Source organism: Nematostella vectensis, chromosome 10, assembly GCF_932526225.1.
Source record: "Nematostella vectensis chromosome 10, jaNemVect1.1, whole genome shotgun sequence".
Classification (NCBI taxonomy): domain Eukaryota; kingdom Metazoa; phylum Cnidaria; class Anthozoa; order Actiniaria; family Edwardsiidae; genus Nematostella; species Nematostella vectensis.
Window position 1 is genome coordinate 3,492,296 of NC_064043.1, and position 20,292 is coordinate 3,512,587.

Below are 20,292 nucleotides of genomic sequence, written 5' to 3' on the forward strand. Positions count from 1 at the left end.
TAATTTTTGTGTTCTTTGTGTGTGTTTTTTAATGATTAATATAACCCTGCAAAAAGTGAATCTAAAAATATTTTTTTGAAAAGAAACTACTGTAAACTACTGTGTGCGATCAGCGGAATCTGCAAGGGTAGCCACACGTTTTTGTGCTCTCTGTCGTTTCGTATATTTTTTGCTGATATTTTCGGCTTTCCATGTCCTGATGTGGCCCAGTACACTTATAGTGTTCCACCAGGCCTCGCTATGGCTTCAATTAATATCTACACTGAATTTCTGGCGTTTTTCCGACCGAAGTCCGTTGCATACTGCATCCCCTCAGCACCAAATGGCGTCATCACGTACTACCCGAATCTTGTATTCAGCGTCGTCTCTCAAAACCATGCGGAAATGCTTGCCTAAACTGCGTCTCCCGGATGACCTCTGGGCAAAACTGAAGACCGTAGAAATCCGAAAACCTCCTCGTTCTAAACGGAAGCCGAAAAAGAAAGAAACAGCTAATCACACATCGGTCGTTGACTCTCCACCCTCTGATCGTCCCAGGAACACCAGGATGGTTCCCGTCACCCTCATGGCCAATGTCAGACCTCTCCTACCCAAGATGGACGAACTTTTTTCGATCACGGAGGTTATAAGACCAGGAATAATTTGTTTAACTGAGACTTGGCTAAATAATTCAATCCCAGATTCAGCAATCGCATTGCATAATTATGTTTGCCTGAGGAAAGATCGTGCAGTGGGACAATGCGGAGGAGTTTGCGTGTATATAGACTCGCGCATTCCATGTAAACGACTATTGGATTTTGAGCACCCTGACGTTGAATCGTTATGGATTTCCCTGAGGCCCTTCAGACTACCAAGGCACGTAACCGAGATACTCATCGGCGTGATTTATCATCCACCCCACCTTGGTAGTGAAGAAAACAGAATCCTTATGGACCACCTTCAAGAGAACACCGATGCTTTCCTGCGCAGGCATCCTGAAGTTTTGATTTCCATCTGCGGAGACTTCAATCCCTCAAGCACTGGTATCTCGACCTTCGTGAGAGCAGTCTGTCCTCCCTGGGGAGTTGGCTAACAACCTTTAACTGGGACTGTGTATTGAATCTCTCGTCTGTCAATGAAAAGGTTCATTCATTTTATGAGATCTTCTGCAAAGCGATTGAAACATTTCTTCCTGCAAAGAGGGTGAGAGTATGCTCATCGGATAAGCCCTGGGTGTCGAGTAGAATGAAGTTGCTAGTGTCCAGGAGACAATCGGCGTTCAAGGCTCTTGGCAAAGACTCAGCCATGTTTAAATTGTTTCGTAACAAAGTGCAAAAAGAAGCCAGGAACTGTAAAAGGTCCTACTTCAACTCGAAGGTCTCTTCACTCAAGGACACAAATGTATCAAAAGTGGTGGGCTGAGGTGAAAGCCCTTGGTGGCCTCACTGATAGATCCGAATGGTGGCACCAGCTTATTGACAGCACCACTTCCACTACAGATGCATTATGTGAAAAATTCAACACATTCCTAGAAAATGTTACATCTCACTTCGCCCCCCTGGACTTAGATTCCTGTGCGACTACCCTCCCTGTTCCACCGGATTTCCTTGTGTCCGATCACCAGGCTTACAAGGCACTTTGCTCAATGAAAGCAAAGAAGTCGTCGGGTCCTGACCCTTCACCATCCCGCCTATGGAAGGAGTTTGCTTACGAACTTACCCCCGTCGTAGCCAACATATACAACAGCCCTCCGAAGGAGGGACATGTGCCCAAGCGCCTGAAGTCCTCGTACATCACCCCCACACCCAAGGTCTCGCCCCAAAGGTGATCGAGGAAGACCTGAGGCCGATCACGCTGACATCCCCCCTAGCGAAGATCTTAGAAGGGTTCACCCTGGATCTGCTTACATCACAAGTAATTAAAAAAACTTGACATTAAGCAGTTTTCAGTGAGTGGGAAGAGCACGACCCATGCGTTAGTGTACATGCTTCATGTTATTCTAGAGGCACTTGACAGAGGCAACAATTATGTTAGAATTTTCTTCGCTGACTTCAGCAAGGGGTTCAATTTAGTAGATCACCACTGCTTGCTGAACGAAATGCGTTCACTAGATGTCAATCCTGTTATAACGAGATGGGTTTTTTCTTTCTTAACGGATAGGTCACAGCGCGTAAGAATAGAAAGCTCATTATCTTTGCCTGGGTCCCCTAATGGGGGAATCCCTCAGGGAACTAAGCTAGCACCCCTGTTGTTTGCGATATTAGTAAACAAGCTAGTGGCACAATGGCCAGCACGTATAAAATATGTAGATGTCACAACCGTATTTGAGGTAATCCTGCGTTGTAGTCCTAGCTATCTACAAGTAGTCGTAAATGACATAGTAACTTTGCATCCAGTCGTGGCATGTGACTTAACCCAAAGAAATGCAGAGAACTGAGTGTTAGCTTCCTTCAATACCAACCATCCCTTACTGGGGAGTTGTATATTTCTGGTTTACCTATTAAGAGAGTGGATAGTTACCAGATACTTGGAGTCCACTTGAGTAGTGACCTCATGTGGAACATGCATGTAGAGTACGTTATTAAGAAGGCCAGCAAACGGTTATATGCCTTAAGATCACTAAAAAAATCTGGTGTTCAGTCTAATGACTTAATCTGCATATACTGTGTGTTGATAAGAGCGGTACTAGAATATGCAGCACCAGTGTGGGCAGGTCTACCAGTTTTCCTATCAGATTTGCTGGAAGTGGTGCAAAGGAGAGCGATGCGCGTTATTTTCACGCATACTGATTATTGCACGGCTCTTACCAATGCAGGGCTCATGTCCTTATCTGCTTGCCGTGATAGCCTCTGTGAGAGTTTTGTCACCAAAGCGAAGATATCGCCTCCTCTAAACTATATCATTCCTAAAGCTACAGAAGTCAACCATAGCTACTCACTCCGGTCTGGCTACATGCGTACCGATAGGTTTCAAGGAAATACAGACAGGTTTAATAATTTTGTTAGTATGCGATTTCAGTAATATTGTGTAAAGTAGTGGCGTGCATGACAATTCACTGTAATTCAGACTTTTGTCTGCGAGAGTGTCGTAATAAACTATTATTATTATTATTATTATTATTATTATTATTATTATTATTATTATTATTATTATTATTATTATTATTATTATTATTATTATTATTATTATTATTATTAATATTATTATAAGGTACATTTATTATCGTCACAAGGTGACAGATCCTGTTCTGGTTGATTATTAATTTCATAAAAAAAGACTGTGACTTGAAAAAGTAAATAAAAAGTAGAGTGAAGCACAGCTGTCAACACACCCACATTAGGTGGGTGTCGCAAGATTTTGGACCTCATCACATGCCTAATTTTTGTGAGAATGTTCATACATTATCTGTATTCACCTGCATTGGCTCTCTTGGGTCTTTCACATATTTACTGTATTTCACCCGATTTCACAGATTTCTGTCCAAGTTGGGTTGACAGATATGGTGCTGTGAACAAACAAGTATAGGAGTCATTGCTGTACCTGAGGCTGTAAGTTCATCAGGACATGTCGGAATGCTTGTGGTTTAAGAAGAAGAACATCCAAGAACACAAGGACTGGATCAAATTCGAGATATTTATCCATAACCTTCGAGCAGTGTTCCTAGACAAAGAATGAAACAACTTAAGTTTATACAGGGATTTGAAAAGCAAAGAATAAGAAATGGTTATATCGGGTACGGTTTATCAAAGCTGTTTGGAAATTGGATATTTTGGACAACCGTGTTACACTTACACAAAACAGCAAGCGAACTGCGCCTCCCTGAAACTTTCTAAAGAGTTTGTTTGACGCTGTATTCTCTCCGCATTCTACGCACACTTTTCCACTCCTCATTTTGTTTTCGTCGACTCAAAGCAGAGGTTCCTAGATGTTGTAAAAGCTAACTATTCTCCATATTTTTAGGAGCACAAAACAGAAAACAACCAGGCGTTTCTATAAAAGGACAGAGTGAGGACTGGGCATGATGGGGAGCAAAAGAAAAGGTGAAAGGTAGCCTTGCGTAGCAATAAAGCTTAGCAAGCGTTTCTGTAGAGTTTCGAGCGCGCTCTCTATTCCTGCTGAAACTCCACAGAAATGCTACGCAGGCTAAAGAAAAGGGAAGTTTTGTGGTAGAAAAATATTTTTCGGTTGAGTTCTTATGAAAGTTGCAGTTCTTATAAAAGCTGGAATCTTACTGATGAAACTATTTTGTTTCGAATAAGTAAATACCACAGGTGGAGCTGTTTTTTATTTATATTTACTTCTTTATTTTTTTATTTTTGTTTATTTATTTTTCTTTGGGGGCGGGGGGGGGGGGGGGGTGGGTGAGTGTTTCTCGAGGGCCCCCGAATGGTCTTTTGCGAGCACTTGCGAGCACCCCGTTTTTTATGCGAGACGAGCATTTTTAGGCGGAAAAAATTGCGCGAGCATGCGAGCATTAGCCGAAAACTGCGAGCACATCGAAATTTCGGGGGACCATTCGGGCGCCCTCTCTTGAAAGGAAGTAGCGCTTGTGGAAAATCTTTTTCAACATTTAATGTACTTTTTATTACTTCCTATTCCATTTTCAATCACGCGATAAGCGTGGAGACCAAGACAAAAGTGCGGCTATAGCGAGACACAGGGAGCTCACGTCTACACGTTGCACTGGAAAGATGAAATGCTAAAAAAGAGATCATAACTTTATCAGAATAACCCCGAATGTGCTCTGATAGCGCTCAAACATCCACTTTCCGGTGGCATCCGTACACCCATGACTACACTCGTTTCCACTTGAAAAATTAAGTGCTTGCGAAAAGTGAAGACTTGTGCCAATTCCTATGAATGAGTCACAAGTATCACAAGGCACTTCATTATTCGCAACAATCCCAATCCTCGCCCGGGCCGTTAAATTGTCGCACTTCGCATTGAACCCCTGGCGGTTACAGTTGCTCTGCAATGTTCCCGAGGGTGGTCCAATCATCCCGAGCCATATCGATCGGGGGATGCTGGTTGTGTGAAGCTTGTTGGTGGAGAACACCGAGGCGAGGGTAGTCGTCAAGCCCACATTAATCTGCACCCATCTCCAGGGTGTTCCTGGTGACTAAAGAAAAATAAAAAGCTACATATGACAGCCTGATTTTGGTATGATTCTCTAAAAATGACAACTCCACTTCTTGGTGAAGGAGAAGGAAGGGAGTGGGGGCTTCTGGTTCTCTCTGGCTTTGAGCATTATGCAATTATGTCAGGATTTAACATACAAAATCTTGAAAATATTCGTAAGTCGAATTCAAAACAAGCAGAAAAGACTATTTTATTTACCTACAGGTCAAAGGTAATATATCAATATTTGGGTGACCTTCAAACCCGCTCGGTCAATCTCTTGGAGGCCTGGGTCTAAGGACTTTATAGGATTAGTAAGGAAAAGATTTGACCAAGCAAGCAAGGTAATAAACCTGGTAGTTAGGGACGGACCATAAGAAAAGTGAAGAGGGTGGGGTGGGGGGGGGGGGGGGGGTGAGAAGCTATCAGTCGTGCATGTTTTTTTCTTCTCGTCTCAAAGACGTGCATGTATTTTTTCCAGGCTTTTCATCGTGTATTATTTTTTTTTGTTTCTTACCCACCCCCCCTTCACTTTTCTAATGGTCCGCCTCTTATCATGAGGGTACGATTAGAAATCCCCCCCTCTCGTATGTAAGTCCCCTAGTTCACCAGTTCTAGCCATTCCCGATAGCTCTCCCCTTCACCATCCCCACCACCGCCCCTACCACCACAAAAGAGAAACGTAGAGATCCGGAGTGCCCTAAACGTGCGAGAGTACATAAACGAGATTGACCAAGAACCCTGTACTGACTTGACCAATTGAAAGTGTCAAATAGATCATTGGTAGGCTGATTGACATACTCATACTTACATTCCTCATGCCCATGCACACGTGTCTCATGGGCGTGTCCCAAAACGTGGGGAGCTTCGTCTCCTGCCCATCATCAAGTGCTTTACCCCCTTCGTAGTTATAACCCTTTTGGTTATACCAGTAAGCGGAGTCGTACAGAAAGGTTGTCTAGATATAAAGAAAAGGATATAAAGAAAACCGTGTGCTATCAACACGCTATATCACGGGAATTAGGATACTTTGTCAGCGATTTCTTTATAAAATGAATCCCCAATTTATGTTGAATATTGAACTCAGCGCGCGAATAAAATATTTGTAACGTTATAATCCAAAATGTCTCCTGCCTTCTGAGTTAGCGAAATCCTTTTTAGTTGCCTCTTGTTATATTTCTATTTCTCTTGTCTAAAAACCCTAGCAATCGTTGTTTTCAAGTCTTGAAACATTTGAACTGTGTAACCATAGTCTCTTTAGTGTTCGTGACAAGCCCGAGCCCTCTCCGAATTTAACTTTGTATTTAGGTTCTATATAAAATATGAAGGGAGTGAAACAACGCTCGATTCCATTGTTCGAAAACCTGCCTAGTTACGGCCAATGTTGTGATGTTGGTATGAGACATGATTGATTGACAGCTCACCTGCTCACTTTGAACTAATCTCGCCGCAGACACACGCCCGGGCAGGCGACAAGTGCTTGGTTCGGGGCTAATTAATTAGGCGGGAAAAAGCAACGTTTTCCCGCTCAACTGCCACATGAATTTGAATTTTAACCCGGAACAAGAGAAAATTCTGCAAGTTATTTCACTCCCTCCCTTCATATTTTATTTAGAACCTAAATACGAAGTTATCATAGAGGCAGGGAAGAGCAAAGGACAGGATATACTGGGTGACGTCACAGCCCTAACCACAGCTGTACACCATTATTTTTGTGTGAGTTTTGACCTAATCGTATTCTGTTTTGTGTCCATTCGGTTTGGCGTTTTTTATTTTATTTTATCTTTTTTTTTCGTTGTGCGAAAATGTTTACAATTAAAGGAGATGATTACTACCTTTTTCCCGTCAACCTTCACGGCCAGAGTCCACTTGCCCGGATCACAACCTATTAGTTTCGTCATTTGGCACCAGGCCTCGACGCGGTTACCATTAATATCCAGAATATACGCCCCATCCACATTGCTGCAAGACAAGCCGTTGAAAAATATCTGGTACAGTTTTCAAACGATTACGATTCCCGGTCACGTAAAACCAGAGAAATGTCGTCGACGAAATATCAAACTGTATTAGAATATTATCTCTTTTATAGAAAATAAAAGAATTCATTTTGAAGAACATACCTGGTGAGATTCTCACAACTGCCCTGTGCATCTGAAAGTTAAATTATACAGATAACCCAATCTATCCTACACTACACACAAGGCTTTTTATTTTCAAAGAAACCTCTCTTTATTTTATTAAGATCCTTATTGTTTGTTGACACATCAAAATTGAGTCATGTAAAAGGCCATACCGCCATTTAACCCTCCTGTGCCAATACCGAGCTGCACGAAGAGTTCATTTCGCAATCCACAAGCGAGCGAGTAACTAGAATAGCTTCAGTCAAATATCAAAGACCCTTATATTTTTAACAGTCTACAGTGACAAAAGAGTGGCTTAAAATCATTCATCACTGTAGCTTTCAATATTCTGCGACCGCCTTCTGTCTTCCGTCATTCAAAATCATTGAAGCGTTTTCATTGGCATAGCCGTAACAGGCCTCGAATTATTGGGGGGGGGGGGGGGGCACGATACAGAAACAGTAAGAAAACAATGGGGGGCACAGCCACGCCCCTAATGGTCCCCCCAGTGCCCCATCCCCTGCTACGGCCCTGATTGGCCACTACTCTCTGCAAAGCGATGGCCAATCAAAAAGCAACAAATGTGATTCCGTCAGTTTGAGTGATTTAAGCCAGAAAGTGATTTTTGGCAATAGGGAGTTAACGAGATCAGTTCTTTTAGCAAGCTCGAAGGACAAGGGGAGTCAGTGACCCTCATGGAGCGACCGCAAAGACTGCTGGTCCCGGAGCGCATAACTAATGAACGAAGGGTCGGAGCGGAAATCAATTCACTCACCGATACCGGTTTCCATGTCGCAGTAGACTTTCTGAAGCGTTCTGTTCCCCTCAAGGTCTATCCAATACTCGCGTGTCGTAAGGAGTCGGTTTCCTTCTCGACTCCGCAAATCTTTACACGATCGCACCGCTTCTCTGTTTTGTGCTACAGACCGCAATAGTTATTCAAAAATCGCTTCTGAACGCAAAATTTTTTTGTTTAAAGGTTGGTTCTCACTAGGACCTAAGCGCAAACAGAATCGGAACACAAGTGAGAATCGGTCAAACACAAGCGCAAGAAAATCAAGCAGTTGCGTTGTCTCGCTCTGTTCTAGTTAGAGTCGGAAAGCTACGAGCGTTCCGCTTGCGCTTACGTCCAAGTAAGAACCAACTTTTCGTCCGAGGGGTCCGACCCACCCTGCCAATGTGATGACTTCTGTTCAAACAGAAAAAGGGGCATAATTCCCTCAAAATGAAAGACAATTTGTATTTTTGCTTATAAAGCTTGGTCAAACCGGTCTATCATTACTTTAGTGTCAGTCTCAAAGGACGGTCCACAATCACTGAACACACATTAATAATCGAGCTGACTCATCTTAAGTGAAAAAAGGATTGATATTTACTTTGTATTCAAATAAAATGCCCCTCTGTTTATCTTTTCTTATTTACCAAATTACTCAATGGCTTCAAAGATTTCTTACTTTTGAAAGTGCACAAACATTTCATTGTACACAAATTTGTGACATTCATTCCACGAATAAGATAGAAAAGAAGAAACTTTTTATAGAATAGAAACTTTTTTAGAAAGATAGAAACTTTTTATTAAAGTGTCATAAACAACCTCTAGCCGGGGATAAGACCCCTACTAATTGGGGGACACTTGAGTGTATTGTTAGTAAGCATTGTAAGCACTGTCACTGGGGGTGGTCACTGCCAGAGGGTTTATTGCGTCCCCAGTGGTTCTTTTACGTCCCTTCGGTTCAGGTTAATGTAGTGCAGCTTGAAGAGACGGGACCTCCGGTTTAGTGTCCTTATCCGAGAAGACTGGAAACACGGGAGAATAACTTCAACTCACTTGTGACACAAATTCGAACCAAGGCAGGAACCCGGAAAAATCCCCAGTTTGAGCCAGGATTCGAACCTTGGCCACAGCGGTGAGAGGCCGACGCGCTAACACACTCGGCCACCCGTGCTACCACGGGTGAAAAGTACAATGATGACCATATAATGATAGCACCTTGAGAAATCAATATCGGGCCATCTGAATTTCGCTGAATAAAAAAAACATTTTGCAGAAACTACAAACATAAAGTAACTATTACACTAATATCTTTCTTGTACAATGACATTTGCTATAAAACTATACGAATGTATAATATTTTTAAGGCAAGAAATAATCGGAGAACCTAAAAAATTCCGAAAAAGGGGATTTTTAAAGGAGTCTATTTTTAATCTTGTGCTAAAAGGCCATTTAAAAAAACGTTGTAATCAGGGAATGGTTAATAGCAGCTCTAAGTCCGACCCATGTTTGGGAATAAATTATAATGAATTCAATCGTTATATTAATAATTTCCTCTATCACTAATTCTCATGGTATCTTTCGATAAAAGAGCTTCCAATTCATAATTGGAATTTGCGATGACGTTTTTAGAAATACGTGAATGTACGATATATTGTAAACGATCAAGAAAACAAATAACACCTTAGTCTCCCTGAAGTTGAAAAGCGTGCCACTTTTAGTCTTTCCTCACCTTCTCTGTTGTTGATATATACGGAAAGCTCTCTCTTTACGCATCTCGATGGCTGCCTTTCCTTAGTTTCACTGTTGAGATCACAGAGGCGAGACTCCAAATGAAAGTTAATACTCCAGCATTGGTATTCTTCAAGGCATTCCCGAAAACAGTCCCATAAGCCATGCGAGACAAACGACTCAAACGTATACCCCAACAAGGCTACGCCTTGATCGGAGCTACCATTAGCAGGGCAGTTTTCCTGGGACGCTTTTTCAGCCAAACACAAGATAAAAAATAAAACGCGCACATCCAGAAGAGTTAGTGCCATGGTTGAGCCGTCACGCAACTCCCGTCCGGCGACTAGAGTTAGTAATACTAACTACATGTGTTTTAAACGTGGAAATTATAATTTTACCAACAGTCAATCTTGTCAGGTAAAAAAAAAACTTTTTTATCGCCCGGAGAATATCACTACTCTTTTTGTACAATTAATTAAACATTTAAGAAGCCACTCACTGTTGTGTGCACAAACATTTAAATCCTGTTTACTTTAAGGGTGAAGACAAAAAAAAGATAATAATGAGAAATGCTTCTACTTGGGCTTAAAGTGATGTTTTCAAATGAATAAATTTTATTTTTTTTATTTTTTTATTGCAAGAGATCGCCCACTGCTTGGGTTAATAACAGCTACTCGGAGATAAAGGACACACTTTAAGGTAATAGTACCTATTATCGGACACTTTAGATTTACGCTAAAATATCTCGCGTACAAAACACAATTGAGTCTTAGGTTTTACAGCTAGAAATCACTGACTATTTAACATAATAATTAAAACAATTTAACAAAAATTCGATGGTTTAATTTGGGAGAAAACAATCGTTTGTAAGACGTGTTGTGAAGCCCTATTATCGGATACCTAGCCCTATTATCGGACACCCTAGCCCTATTATCGGACAGTAGATTTATTCTAAAAAAAACAACGGGAAATCATGCTTCATTTTCATTAAAATAATTGCTGCAGACAATAATTGTTGACATATGTACTTTGCAAAACTCACGATAGTTTTTAGTTTGAGACTCTTTCTTCTCCGTAGCAAGCGATTCAAAACACATGCATCGCGCGCGTGACAAACTGCACGGCGAAATGTGCATTTGCTCATCGACCGCTCAAATTTACGTTGAATCGTTCGATGATTCCTCGACTGTCCGATAATAGGGCACCGAGGTTAGGTACGAAAAGTTCGAGCTATCCCGAAGTGTCTACGGAAACAGAGGCCAAAAAGCATCCTGGGAGATCAACAACAAAATGGCGGATTCGCCGAGCGACTTTCATCACGATCGGTAAATCTTGGACTTTTTTACGGCTTCTTTTCGTCCTCGCGTATTCAAGTCTAAGAGAGGATTTCAATCGCCATTTTGCGGTGCGTAAGAGAAAATTAATTGTAGTTTTGCGAAACAATAAACACTCGTAAAAAGCTTCGGATGCATGTTTTCTGAATGTTGTTTTTTCGACTCGGTGGGTTATTTTTCGGCGTGTTTTTCTATTGTTTGAGATATTTGCAATTTTTTGAGTGTCCGATAATAGGTACCACTACCTTAAATAAAATTTTATTGTTGGCAAATGGTCAAAATATAATTATAAAACAACAGCAATGTTCATAAATACTTATGTCCCTATAACTGGCATTAGCAAATGAGGGAAGCAGGGGCTATCCGCTCTTTAATTCATTGAGTTATAGTAAATGCATTGTTTTATAATGAATTTGGCAAAAAAAAAAAAAAAAAAAAAAAAAATGCTGCCCTTTTCTCAGCTTCTCGGTTTCTCATTTCCTCTACCATGCAAGACTTAGGCAAAGTCCCATTGTCTTGAGGCTAAAAGCTTTCCCCACGTAGGTTATTTTTTGTACTAAACAAACAGGCACAAGATATAGAATAATATAGTGAGATTTTGAGGAAATTACATGAATGTGCTCCCTAATATATCTCATCAGAGATTTTCTGTTTTGAAACAATCACACAGGGTTCACAAGGTTCCCCTCGTTAGATTTGTCTAATAAGCCATATTACACATACTAATAAACCCTAAAACACAAATATTCAAAAACGTTAGGCAGCATTTAGTTTCAAGTGTAACTTATGTTGAAATTTTTTGTCTTGACCAATCGAATTTGGAATATCAACAAAGGCATTTTTGACATACACGCGTACATGTGCTGTTAGGTTGCCTAGTTCTTACACAGAGCATTACTTAACTGTTTAGCTGATTTATAAGAAAATGCCTGTTTTTTATTACTGTTTCTTTTATGGCTGTATAATATAGATTTTTGTACTTTATGTTTTCTTCTTATTCTTCATAATGACTGGAACTGCAATAAAACAAAGATGTAAATATAGATTAAACCTTAATAAAAATGTAAATCAACTAATTTTCTCACCAATTATTGCAATGAGGATAATAATCAGTATGATGGCAAATACTATTTTCAGCTGAAATAAAGAAGATAGAAACAGATTAGTGATTGCACTGAAATGAATAAATATAATTTATCTATTAAAACACAAGAATCTTTGAATGAAAAAGGAAAAGGTCAGGATTTCTAGAAGGCACTAGTTGGGGGGGGGGGGCACTAGTTAGGCACTAGTTGGGGGGGGGCACTAGTTAGAAAGGTGGGGGAGGGGGGTAATGGGGGATAGGAGAGTGTTTCTTTAAATGGGGCTTAAAATTTTAGACCAACACCCTTGATCCGCCAATGAAAGTGGATACTAATCTGGCCAGCGGGGTGCCCGAATCTTATTAAAGACATATCTCATCCTACCCTGCAGTTTTGCCACCATAGCTTTCTTTGCAGTTTCCTGGATCCAGAGCGAAACTGAAATGCATTCATGTCTAAGTTTTCTACAAGAAATAGAAAAAAAAAATTCATATATCACGACCTTGAGTAGCAAAAGGATGAACTAAACATCAATAATAACGAAACCTTGTTCATGTCTCATACCCATAAGTGCAAACCCCAGAAAATCTCGTCTTGAGGAATACCCTTTTTTACAAGCAGCATTCGAATAAAGCAGTTTGCCCAGTGCCCCAACCCCCCTCCCCCCATCCTGGATCCAAAGTGTTTTTTGAACAGTGCATGGTCATGTGACAAAGGCAAAGTGACTTTTTCAAAGAGAGGAATGTTTCAGAACACTAAAAGGTGGGATATTTGGTGGTCCATGCAGGAGAGAGTGGGAGAAGAGGTCCAAAATCTGAGACTCCCGCCTAGTGTGGGAGAGTTGGCAGGAATGCATACCTGATTTATCTTGAAGATCATCAAGTTTTGCTCCCCTATCCAGTACTTTGGCAATATTTGTTTGCATCACATCCACAACACCTTTTATTTCATTCTTAACACGAGATATATTGTTGTCACTTGGTGGTTTGTTTGTGCTGCCAGCTGGGGCAGCAAATCTAGTTATTGACATAGAACAATATGTCAGTGCTACAGAGATTCGCCACATACAATATTAATGCAATATTTGTAACATAAATACAATAATAATATTATTTTAGTGAGTCCCTATTGGGGAGAGAAAGCCGGAATGACGCAGAACATCTTTTGGAAGAATGGTTCAGGATGAGCTGCAAGACATGGGGCTAACCTGGGACAAAGCATTTAGGATAGCCAAGAATGGCTTCACCATGTTGCAGCCCTTTTTCCTAAGTAGTAACTGCTGTAATATCAATATTAATTCCCCTGGGGGCGGGTTCTTCAGGGTAAAAGTGATAGGGATGCTCGTCCAAAAAATCGAAAAAAAACTAAATAATACCTTCACACCAAAAATTGCTACCCTACAAAAATACCCCAGTAAACCATTTCTAAAAGAATATCCCATTTTCTCTCAGATACCCCCTAAAAAATACCTGAGACACAATTTTGACTGCTAAAAAATTCGATGATAAAAATTTCGATGGATTAACTAACAACCAAACAGTACTTACATGTTTGTACCGTCGTCAGAATCATCCAGATTCAAAAGAGAAGCCTAGAATACATGATTTAGGTGTGTTAATGCTCATCTATATGAGCAAAAGTTATAAGGCAAAGCAATGGTTTAGAAAGCTAAGGATCAAATACAGCTTTATGAATGATTTGAAGTAAAAATTCATCCACAACAAGATGTATGGCCATATTTTAGCTTTTGGAAAGTAAATATCACAAAAAATAAATATCAGGTGTCAGATTGCATTTATAAAGATATCAGGCTTAGGGAAGTCTTATCAGAGGATCTCTAGCAGATGCCTTTAAAAGGAAAACTATTATGAAGGACTCCTTGAGAACAATAACATACAAAAAAAAATAAGTAAAATAAACTTCCTTTCATAAACTTACAATTACAGCCGATTTCACTGCTACGTGCTGGGTGTTTATTTTTGTTTTGTTTTTTTTCATTTGATGATTGTCATTCAAACCTCTCATTCAACGTGCTGGGTGGTTTTTTTGTTTGTTTTTCATTTGATGATTGCCATTCAAACCTCTTATTCAACAATGGTATTGACCAGGCTCAATGGGCTTGACTATTAAAAATAAAAGAAACAGTCCTGATTGTAAACAAAGTGTCTAGATGCCCAAGAGCCGGGAACACATGCCCACATACTAGCTAGGGTGATTCTAAGGTGATTCTGATGCACGAAGCATTTGTTATTTAGAGCTATTCGCAAAGGCTGGGCACACCATAACAAGAAACCTCACTGAAGCGATTGTCAAAACACTACATACCTGACAGCCTGAAAATAGCGAGGAAAATTCCTGAATGAGAATCTCAAAAGCCTAGAAACCTGACAGCTACACCAGGCTATTGTTTTCCAATTGGAGTTCCTTTACGAATCTTATTATGATTGGTAGTTAGGAGCTATTTAAGATCGCCCCTAAAAAGTTGTTAGCAATACTACATGTTTTGAGATTAGTAAACCATAGCGGGAGAGGGAGGGGGGAACCTGAAGGTGGTACTCTTTAATGGTTATATTGTTGGTTCTCAGAGAAGACCCATTCAAAAGATTAACATTTAAATATGTTTGATGGTTTTTCTACTGTTTTTCTTGTATCAGCACTATTACACACAACACTATTAATTGACACTTATAGAAATGGCAGGTGCTATTTGCCTGACAGACAGGAAAGGTACTCAATGGACTAAATGTCCGAAAGTTCTTAATTTATTCAGATAACCCAGCAAATTTTCAACTGACTAACTGAGTTCAAAGTATTCTGTATTTGTTGAGAAAGAACAAGGCAATCCGCACGCATCTATACACATCTTATGTGTATAATTATAATGTATTTAATATATATATTCTTATGTGTATAATAATTTATAATGGGCAATTCCATTCATCCCTACAGCCCTACAGAAAACAATGGAAACCGTGTCAATCGTGTAATAACCCTTGTTATATCTTCTTGTTGCCTGTTTGGCCTTTTGCGTAAAGAGATCAAGACATTTCTTGCTTTATACAATCATGGAAAGTATCGCGCGCATCGCAGAAAAAAAAGTGCCAAAAATTGTGGGGGCCCATTGTCACGCCATCGACTCCTCGAAGTTTGAATTTCCTAGCAGTGACTTGTTCCTAGAGCCCCTCGGTCAGAAAGTGCACACAATCTGTTAGCACAGATGGTGAATTCGACAGTCGGCCAGAAAAAGTGTAAAAAAATAGTGAATTTCACAAATCGGTGACATGAGACTCGGTTCAATTGAAAGCTAGGATATATTTTCAAAGTGTTTTGGTGCTGCATCGGTGGCTGGTCGATTTTTGCGAGTTTTACCGGGCCTCGAAGTAGTTGTGTGATGGTTGTTAGCCGATGAGTCCCCAGCCTATAATATATTTATATACAGTAAGAAACACACTTGGTGGCGGGTTTCAAACTCGCTTTACTGACATTCTATCGGCAAAATTGAAATAAAGGAAGACTCAAACACAATATTACATAGTCTAAAGTTTTATTTTCACGATAAAGTATTTTTTTGCAAGCTGAATTCCCCCATATATTCCTTTATAAACCACTGACAATAGCCTTGGGCTGCCTGTGATGAAAACCAAAATTGAAAACACCCTGCTTGTATGTAGCAGCGAAATAGAATGTAAGTAAGTAAAATAGTGTCGTCGAGACTAATGACAATCACAGAAGAAAAAAAAAACACCACACAAAGAGTGATAAACTTACCCGTTCTGAAGCTCGAGCATTGGAGAAGTCATCCCCAGATGTACGACTGAACTTGGGCGGCATATTAAAGAGATTATTGACTAATAAAAAACCTAAATTAATGGGGATAAAAAACTAGACAACCGAGCTTGTTCCCTTCCTCAAACCAGATCCATAACGGAAGAAATCTTACTTAACTTGTGGCTTTCATAAGATTAAATTCATGTTTTTGCGTATAAAGAGAATAACTGCTCGATATAGTTACCAAAACTATCAAACGAACATTGTTAAGAAAAATCAAACGTCGAATAAAGTGACAAATAGGTAACAGGTTATCGTTACGTTTGAGAAATACTAATATCAAAATCTATCAGGCGTTCCTAACGAATGAAGGCTGGGGACTGGGATGCGACACAGGAAACCCATAGGTGGTATAGATTTTTTCACATTGATACATTCGTACCGTAAGTGACCTAATAAACACCCGGGTCGCTTATTAAATTTCGATGGTCTGGGGGGGGGGGGGGGGGGGGGGGGGGGGGGGGTGGGGCGTTCATTAGATAGGAGGCGTTTTAGTCTCAGCGAGGATCTCTTTAAATTATAGCCTGCGTAGCAAGCGTTTACCGTGCGACAAATGCAATGATTTAACGGTGCAAGTATGCGGTAAACAGAAACGAGAAGTAGGCCTTGTTATTCCTGGAGGCTACACTGCGAGGACAAAACGAAAGAAAATTGCTGACATTCTAAGCAATAAGATCAGAAACGTTAGAGAGCGGTACCCTCATTTTGAACTTGACATTGAACAAGTGTTGATTGAGCAAGAATGCAATTAGATTACTAATTAAACTTTCCAGAATTCCTAGAGCGTGGGAGGGGAGGGGCGTTTAATAGAGGGGGGCGTTTATTAGAGAGGGACGTTCATTACAAACTTGTAAGCTTAGGAAAAATTCATTTATTACCCCGAAGGGGGGGGGGGGGGGGGGGGCGTGAGGATACTGTGGGGGGCCTCAAGAAATTTCCGAGGTCCAAGAGGGGGGGGCGTCGAAAGTGTGTGGATTTTAAAAAGGGGGCACTGATTTCTTTGGGTGTTGTCCATTTGATATAATTTGACCAAGTGTCAAATCAGACTTCTTGGTTCATGAAGTCTCGGTTTGGGGGCAGTTAATTGGCATGTACAAACCAGGAGTCCAGAATACGTATTAAACTAAGTTTAATCAGGGACTCATAAGTAGGGGCAATCAATTTCCCCACATTCTGGTATTAGGGTGATTTAGATCCAATCACCGCTCGAAATTCTCATGGCGCCACTTTGATCTCACGCGTAATCATAACCGAAAAAGTGCGAGCGCTCACGTTTCATGAAAATGTTTTTGTGTTTAGCCACTTCGCCAAACATGCTCGCGCGAGCGTTCGATTTCAATGTTTGATAAACATGTTTGAATGTTTAGCCAGGCCTTTTAGGTACTTTGACTTTTGTTGCTGTCTTCTATTATATGAATCCAACCCTAACTACAACTTTGAATTTAAGCTTGCAATTCTATTGGTAAACACACAAACCCGACGGATGATGGATAAAAAATATTCTTTCTTCCTCGATCCTAACTGCAATTTTGCGCGTGCAGCCTCACGTCACTTGCGCGCGCGACCAACGTCATGATTTAGATCCACGACGTTCGATTGCGCGCGCACGCTAACTTTTGCCGGCGTCCCGTCCTGGAGAGGACGTGAAAAAGCATGAAATGATAATGATAATGATAATGATAATGATAATGATAATGATAATGATAATGAAATGATAATGATAATGATAATGATAATAATAACTTTATTCCAATAAATACCAATACAGGTATATTAGGATAATATACAAAGTAGGTTGGCTTATATGCCTATCCTCTATTCATAATATTTAATTACATCATCACAAAATTTCTGGACTAGGCTCGTAATGGAGTCATCTGTTAAGCTCATAATATACAAAAAAAGGTCTTTTGGCCTTAACAGTTTGAAAGAGTTATTGATTGCAAATAGATCATTAAAAAATACTCGACGTATATCATTGACATAGTCGCATGATATACAGTGGTAAATTTTTATAGCGGCCTGTTTCAATTGCTAGTTTGTGTGCCGAGACACGCAATCTAGTCATAGATTGTCGGCGTCTAACATTAGCTTCTGATAAATATTTTTCTAGTTTAAAATTTGTCTTGATCTTGCAATAAGTGCGTAGCTTTCCACTATTTTGATTTAACTGTGCCTGGATTCTCCAAAATGTTACATAACTTTAATATAGTACTTTCTTAATATATTTTCCTAGGGTATGAATTTGTTGGCCTTCAATATCTATTTCCTGTAGTGTCTTTAAATCACACCAAGCAAATAGGGAATTGATAAACCTTACAAGGACATTAGATGTTGAAGAAAGGCTGATCTTCGCCGTTTCCCCCACTAAGGTGTTTCATGCCGTCCTGAACAGGACGCGACGCCGGCAAGAAAAGCGTGCGCGCGCAATCGAGCATGCGCAAGGCGGCGTCTTCTTGTCGGCGTCGTGGATCTAAATCAACCAATGCCTAGTGCTTAGGGGGGTTTGACACCCTGTCCATGAGCACTTGCGCGTGATTTTCTAAGTACGCAGCTAAAACTTGCGAAATTCGCGGGAAAAATCCGTCAAAATGCATCGAAGAAAATTTCAAATTATCCTTATTAAATGCGTAAAATAAGTAAAATGAAACCTAAGGAATTAAAGTTGGAGTCACAAGCAAGCTCATGTGTGTGTTTTTTCATACATTATGTAATAATGGTGAGTAGATTTGGGTTGTGAGTTTGGGGATGCAAACTAAGACTCCGAAACATTGCCCGCCGTCTTGTTTGTGTACATTTCTGTAAGACAAATATTTCGTATTCTAAGGACTTTCCACCCTAATACTTTAGCTAGTTCGATTTATCAGGCCTCTAGTAAACTATAAATCGGGGTCTACCTCTAAACTACCTCACTCCTAAGGGGCGAATTTTGGCCTTGAAGATAAACTACTTGAATCAAGTGCAGCGGCGTAGCCAGGATTTTTAACAGAAGGGGCCCCAAAAGGCCCTTTTAAGGCATTTTCACCTGTGTTTTAGATGTCTCATATATTTACTGTATTTTTGGCTGCTAGAAGGGGGGCACGGGCCCCCTTGGCCACCCCCTGGCTACGCCCCGGAAGTGGTCTCTGAAATTTGATCACGTCATCTTGCTGTCCTTCTTGTTTTACTGGGGTTTTGCACGCACCGGTTGTCTTAGCTTTTGACATATCGAGCACAGATTTAATGAGGATTTGCCAGAAGAATAATTAATTAACTACAACTAAGCCTTGAGGTCGAAGAATATTTTGCCAACTTTGGCTAGAAAATGAGGTTATTATAGGTGTATTTTATTTTTCAATCTGTCTGCGCGCGCTTTACGGGCAATCGGAAATGACGCCATTCCCGGCGCGCGCGCACGCAATTTTAAAAGTTCGTTATTTTGTAGTCATTTTAGCTGTAGGAAACAAATTTCTCTCGACCATCAGTGCAATCTTTACCAAGAAAAATGAAAATACAGTATAAAAGGCATAGGTATTTAAATTAAATCGTTAAATCGTCCGGGATTGAGTAATGAAGGCCCGTGGATTTGAAAGGCAAATAAAACATCCGTTTTCAAATTTAAATCTTGAATTTTCATTGTCGAGGCATTCGGCGACAGTCAAGCTAGTTTCTCCCTCGGAATGCCTCGGAGCTATTCCGTCTTGCTCTTACCGCTTTTATGACTAAGATCATCTGCGCGCCAATCACGACGCGCGGCGTATGATAATATGCTTTGACGAAGTGCATCATGGGAGGGGTGTCAACCCCCCCCCCCCCCCTAGCCTAGTGCACACTAGCGACATACCGACATGGGCGCGCGGCGCACTCTTATCTTTGTCATAACGACATGGACATAACGACATAAGAGAAAAAAACAGTTTTTTTCTTTTATGTCATTATGTCCATGTCGTTATGTCGGGCTAAACATAGTGTGCGCGCCCATGTCGTTATGTAGTGTGCACTAGGCATAACTGATTGGCCCGTTCGTGCGCGCGCGTCTAAAAATAGCCTGATCCTCGGAAATGCCGTGACACTTATATAAAACAGATGATTGCCTAGCCTGCTAGCCGTCCCGAATCTCCGGAGAGCTGGCTAATGATTGCCCTTACTTACGAGTCCCTGGTTTAATCTATGCAATGGAAACCGGTATACACACTATTTTTTCATGGTTTCCGCTATATGCTTATGTTCCATATTTGAAATCATTAACAAAACGTTTAAATGCTACAAGCGCTCGTTCTTGGCCATCGGTATTCTCTTCCTCTCTTTTTCTTGTCTTTCTCGTGCTGCGCTTTTTTTTCGCATGGAGA

The 20,292-nt window shown here is 40.6% G+C and overlaps 3 protein-coding genes across 5 annotated transcripts in view; all 3 read right to left on the bottom strand.

Annotated features, from left to right (window-relative positions):
- The window catches only part of LOC116620692 (protein ARV1), a 28,170-nt gene extending 24,194 nt beyond the window's left edge, over nucleotides 1–3,976 (bottom strand). For all 3 annotated transcript variants that reach the window (XM_032386299.2, XM_048733673.1, XM_032386298.2), the window contains exons 1-2: nucleotides 3,772–3,976; nucleotides 3,520–3,639 (exon numbers count right to left, since the gene is read on the bottom strand). In XM_032386299.2, the coding sequence (XP_032242190.2) occupies nucleotides 3,520–3,639; nucleotides 3,772–3,870 (219 nt within the window). In that variant the 5' untranslated portion in view covers nucleotides 3,871–3,976. The remainder of the gene's footprint in view (nucleotides 1–3,519; nucleotides 3,640–3,771) is intronic.
- A 560-nt stretch (nucleotides 3,977–4,536) lies between these two features.
- LOC116620683 (uncharacterized skeletal organic matrix protein 5) lies at nucleotides 4,537–7,928 on the bottom strand. The gene is made up of 3 exons (XM_048733678.1): nucleotides 6,933–7,928; nucleotides 5,909–6,055; nucleotides 4,537–5,098 (listed from the first exon to the last, which is right to left on the bottom strand). The coding sequence occupies exons 1-3, from the start codon at nucleotides 6,996–6,998 to the stop codon at nucleotides 4,691–4,693; spliced, it is 621 nt and encodes a 206-aa protein (XP_048589635.1). The 5' UTR covers nucleotides 6,999–7,928; the 3' UTR covers nucleotides 4,537–4,690.
- Nucleotides 7,929–11,408: 3,480 nt separating this feature from the next.
- On the bottom strand, nucleotides 11,409–16,254 carry LOC5516394 (vesicle-associated membrane protein 4). The gene is made up of 6 exons (XM_001636409.3): nucleotides 15,905–16,254; nucleotides 13,684–13,727; nucleotides 12,995–13,152; nucleotides 12,521–12,600; nucleotides 12,140–12,191; nucleotides 11,409–12,070 (listed from the first exon to the last, which is right to left on the bottom strand). Exons 1-6 carry the CDS (start codon nucleotides 15,965–15,967, stop codon nucleotides 12,036–12,038), a joined length of 432 nt encoding a protein of 143 aa, XP_001636459.1. The 5' UTR covers nucleotides 15,968–16,254; the 3' UTR covers nucleotides 11,409–12,035.
- Nucleotides 16,255–20,292: the final 4,038 nt, after the last annotated feature.

Bases quoted from the DNA above. Each gene is read 5' to 3' on its own strand.
- LOC116620683 (XM_048733678.1), bottom strand. From the start codon at position 6,998: ATGACGAAACTAATAGGTTGTGATCCGGGCAAGTGGACTCTGGCCGTG. The intron at 6,056-6,932 runs GTAGTAATCATC...CTTTATATCTAG, and splicing joins TGAAGGTTGACGGGAAAAAG to ACAACCTTTCTGTACGACTC. The intron at 5,099-5,908 runs GTAAGTATGAGT...ATTTTTCTTTAG, and splicing joins TGTGCATGGGCATGAGGAAT to TCACCAGGAACACCCTGGAG.
- LOC5516394 (XM_001636409.3), bottom strand. From the start codon at position 15,967: ATGCCGCCCAAGTTCAGTCGTACATCTGGGGATGACTTCTCCAATGCT. The intron at 12,601-12,994 runs GTATGCATTCCT...TATTTCTTGTAG, and splicing joins TGATCTTCAAGATAAATCAG to AAAACTTAGACATGAATGCA. The intron at 12,192-12,520 runs GTAGGATGAGAT...TCTTTATTTCAG, and splicing joins TATGGTGGCAAAACTGCAGG to CTGAAAATAGTATTTGCCAT.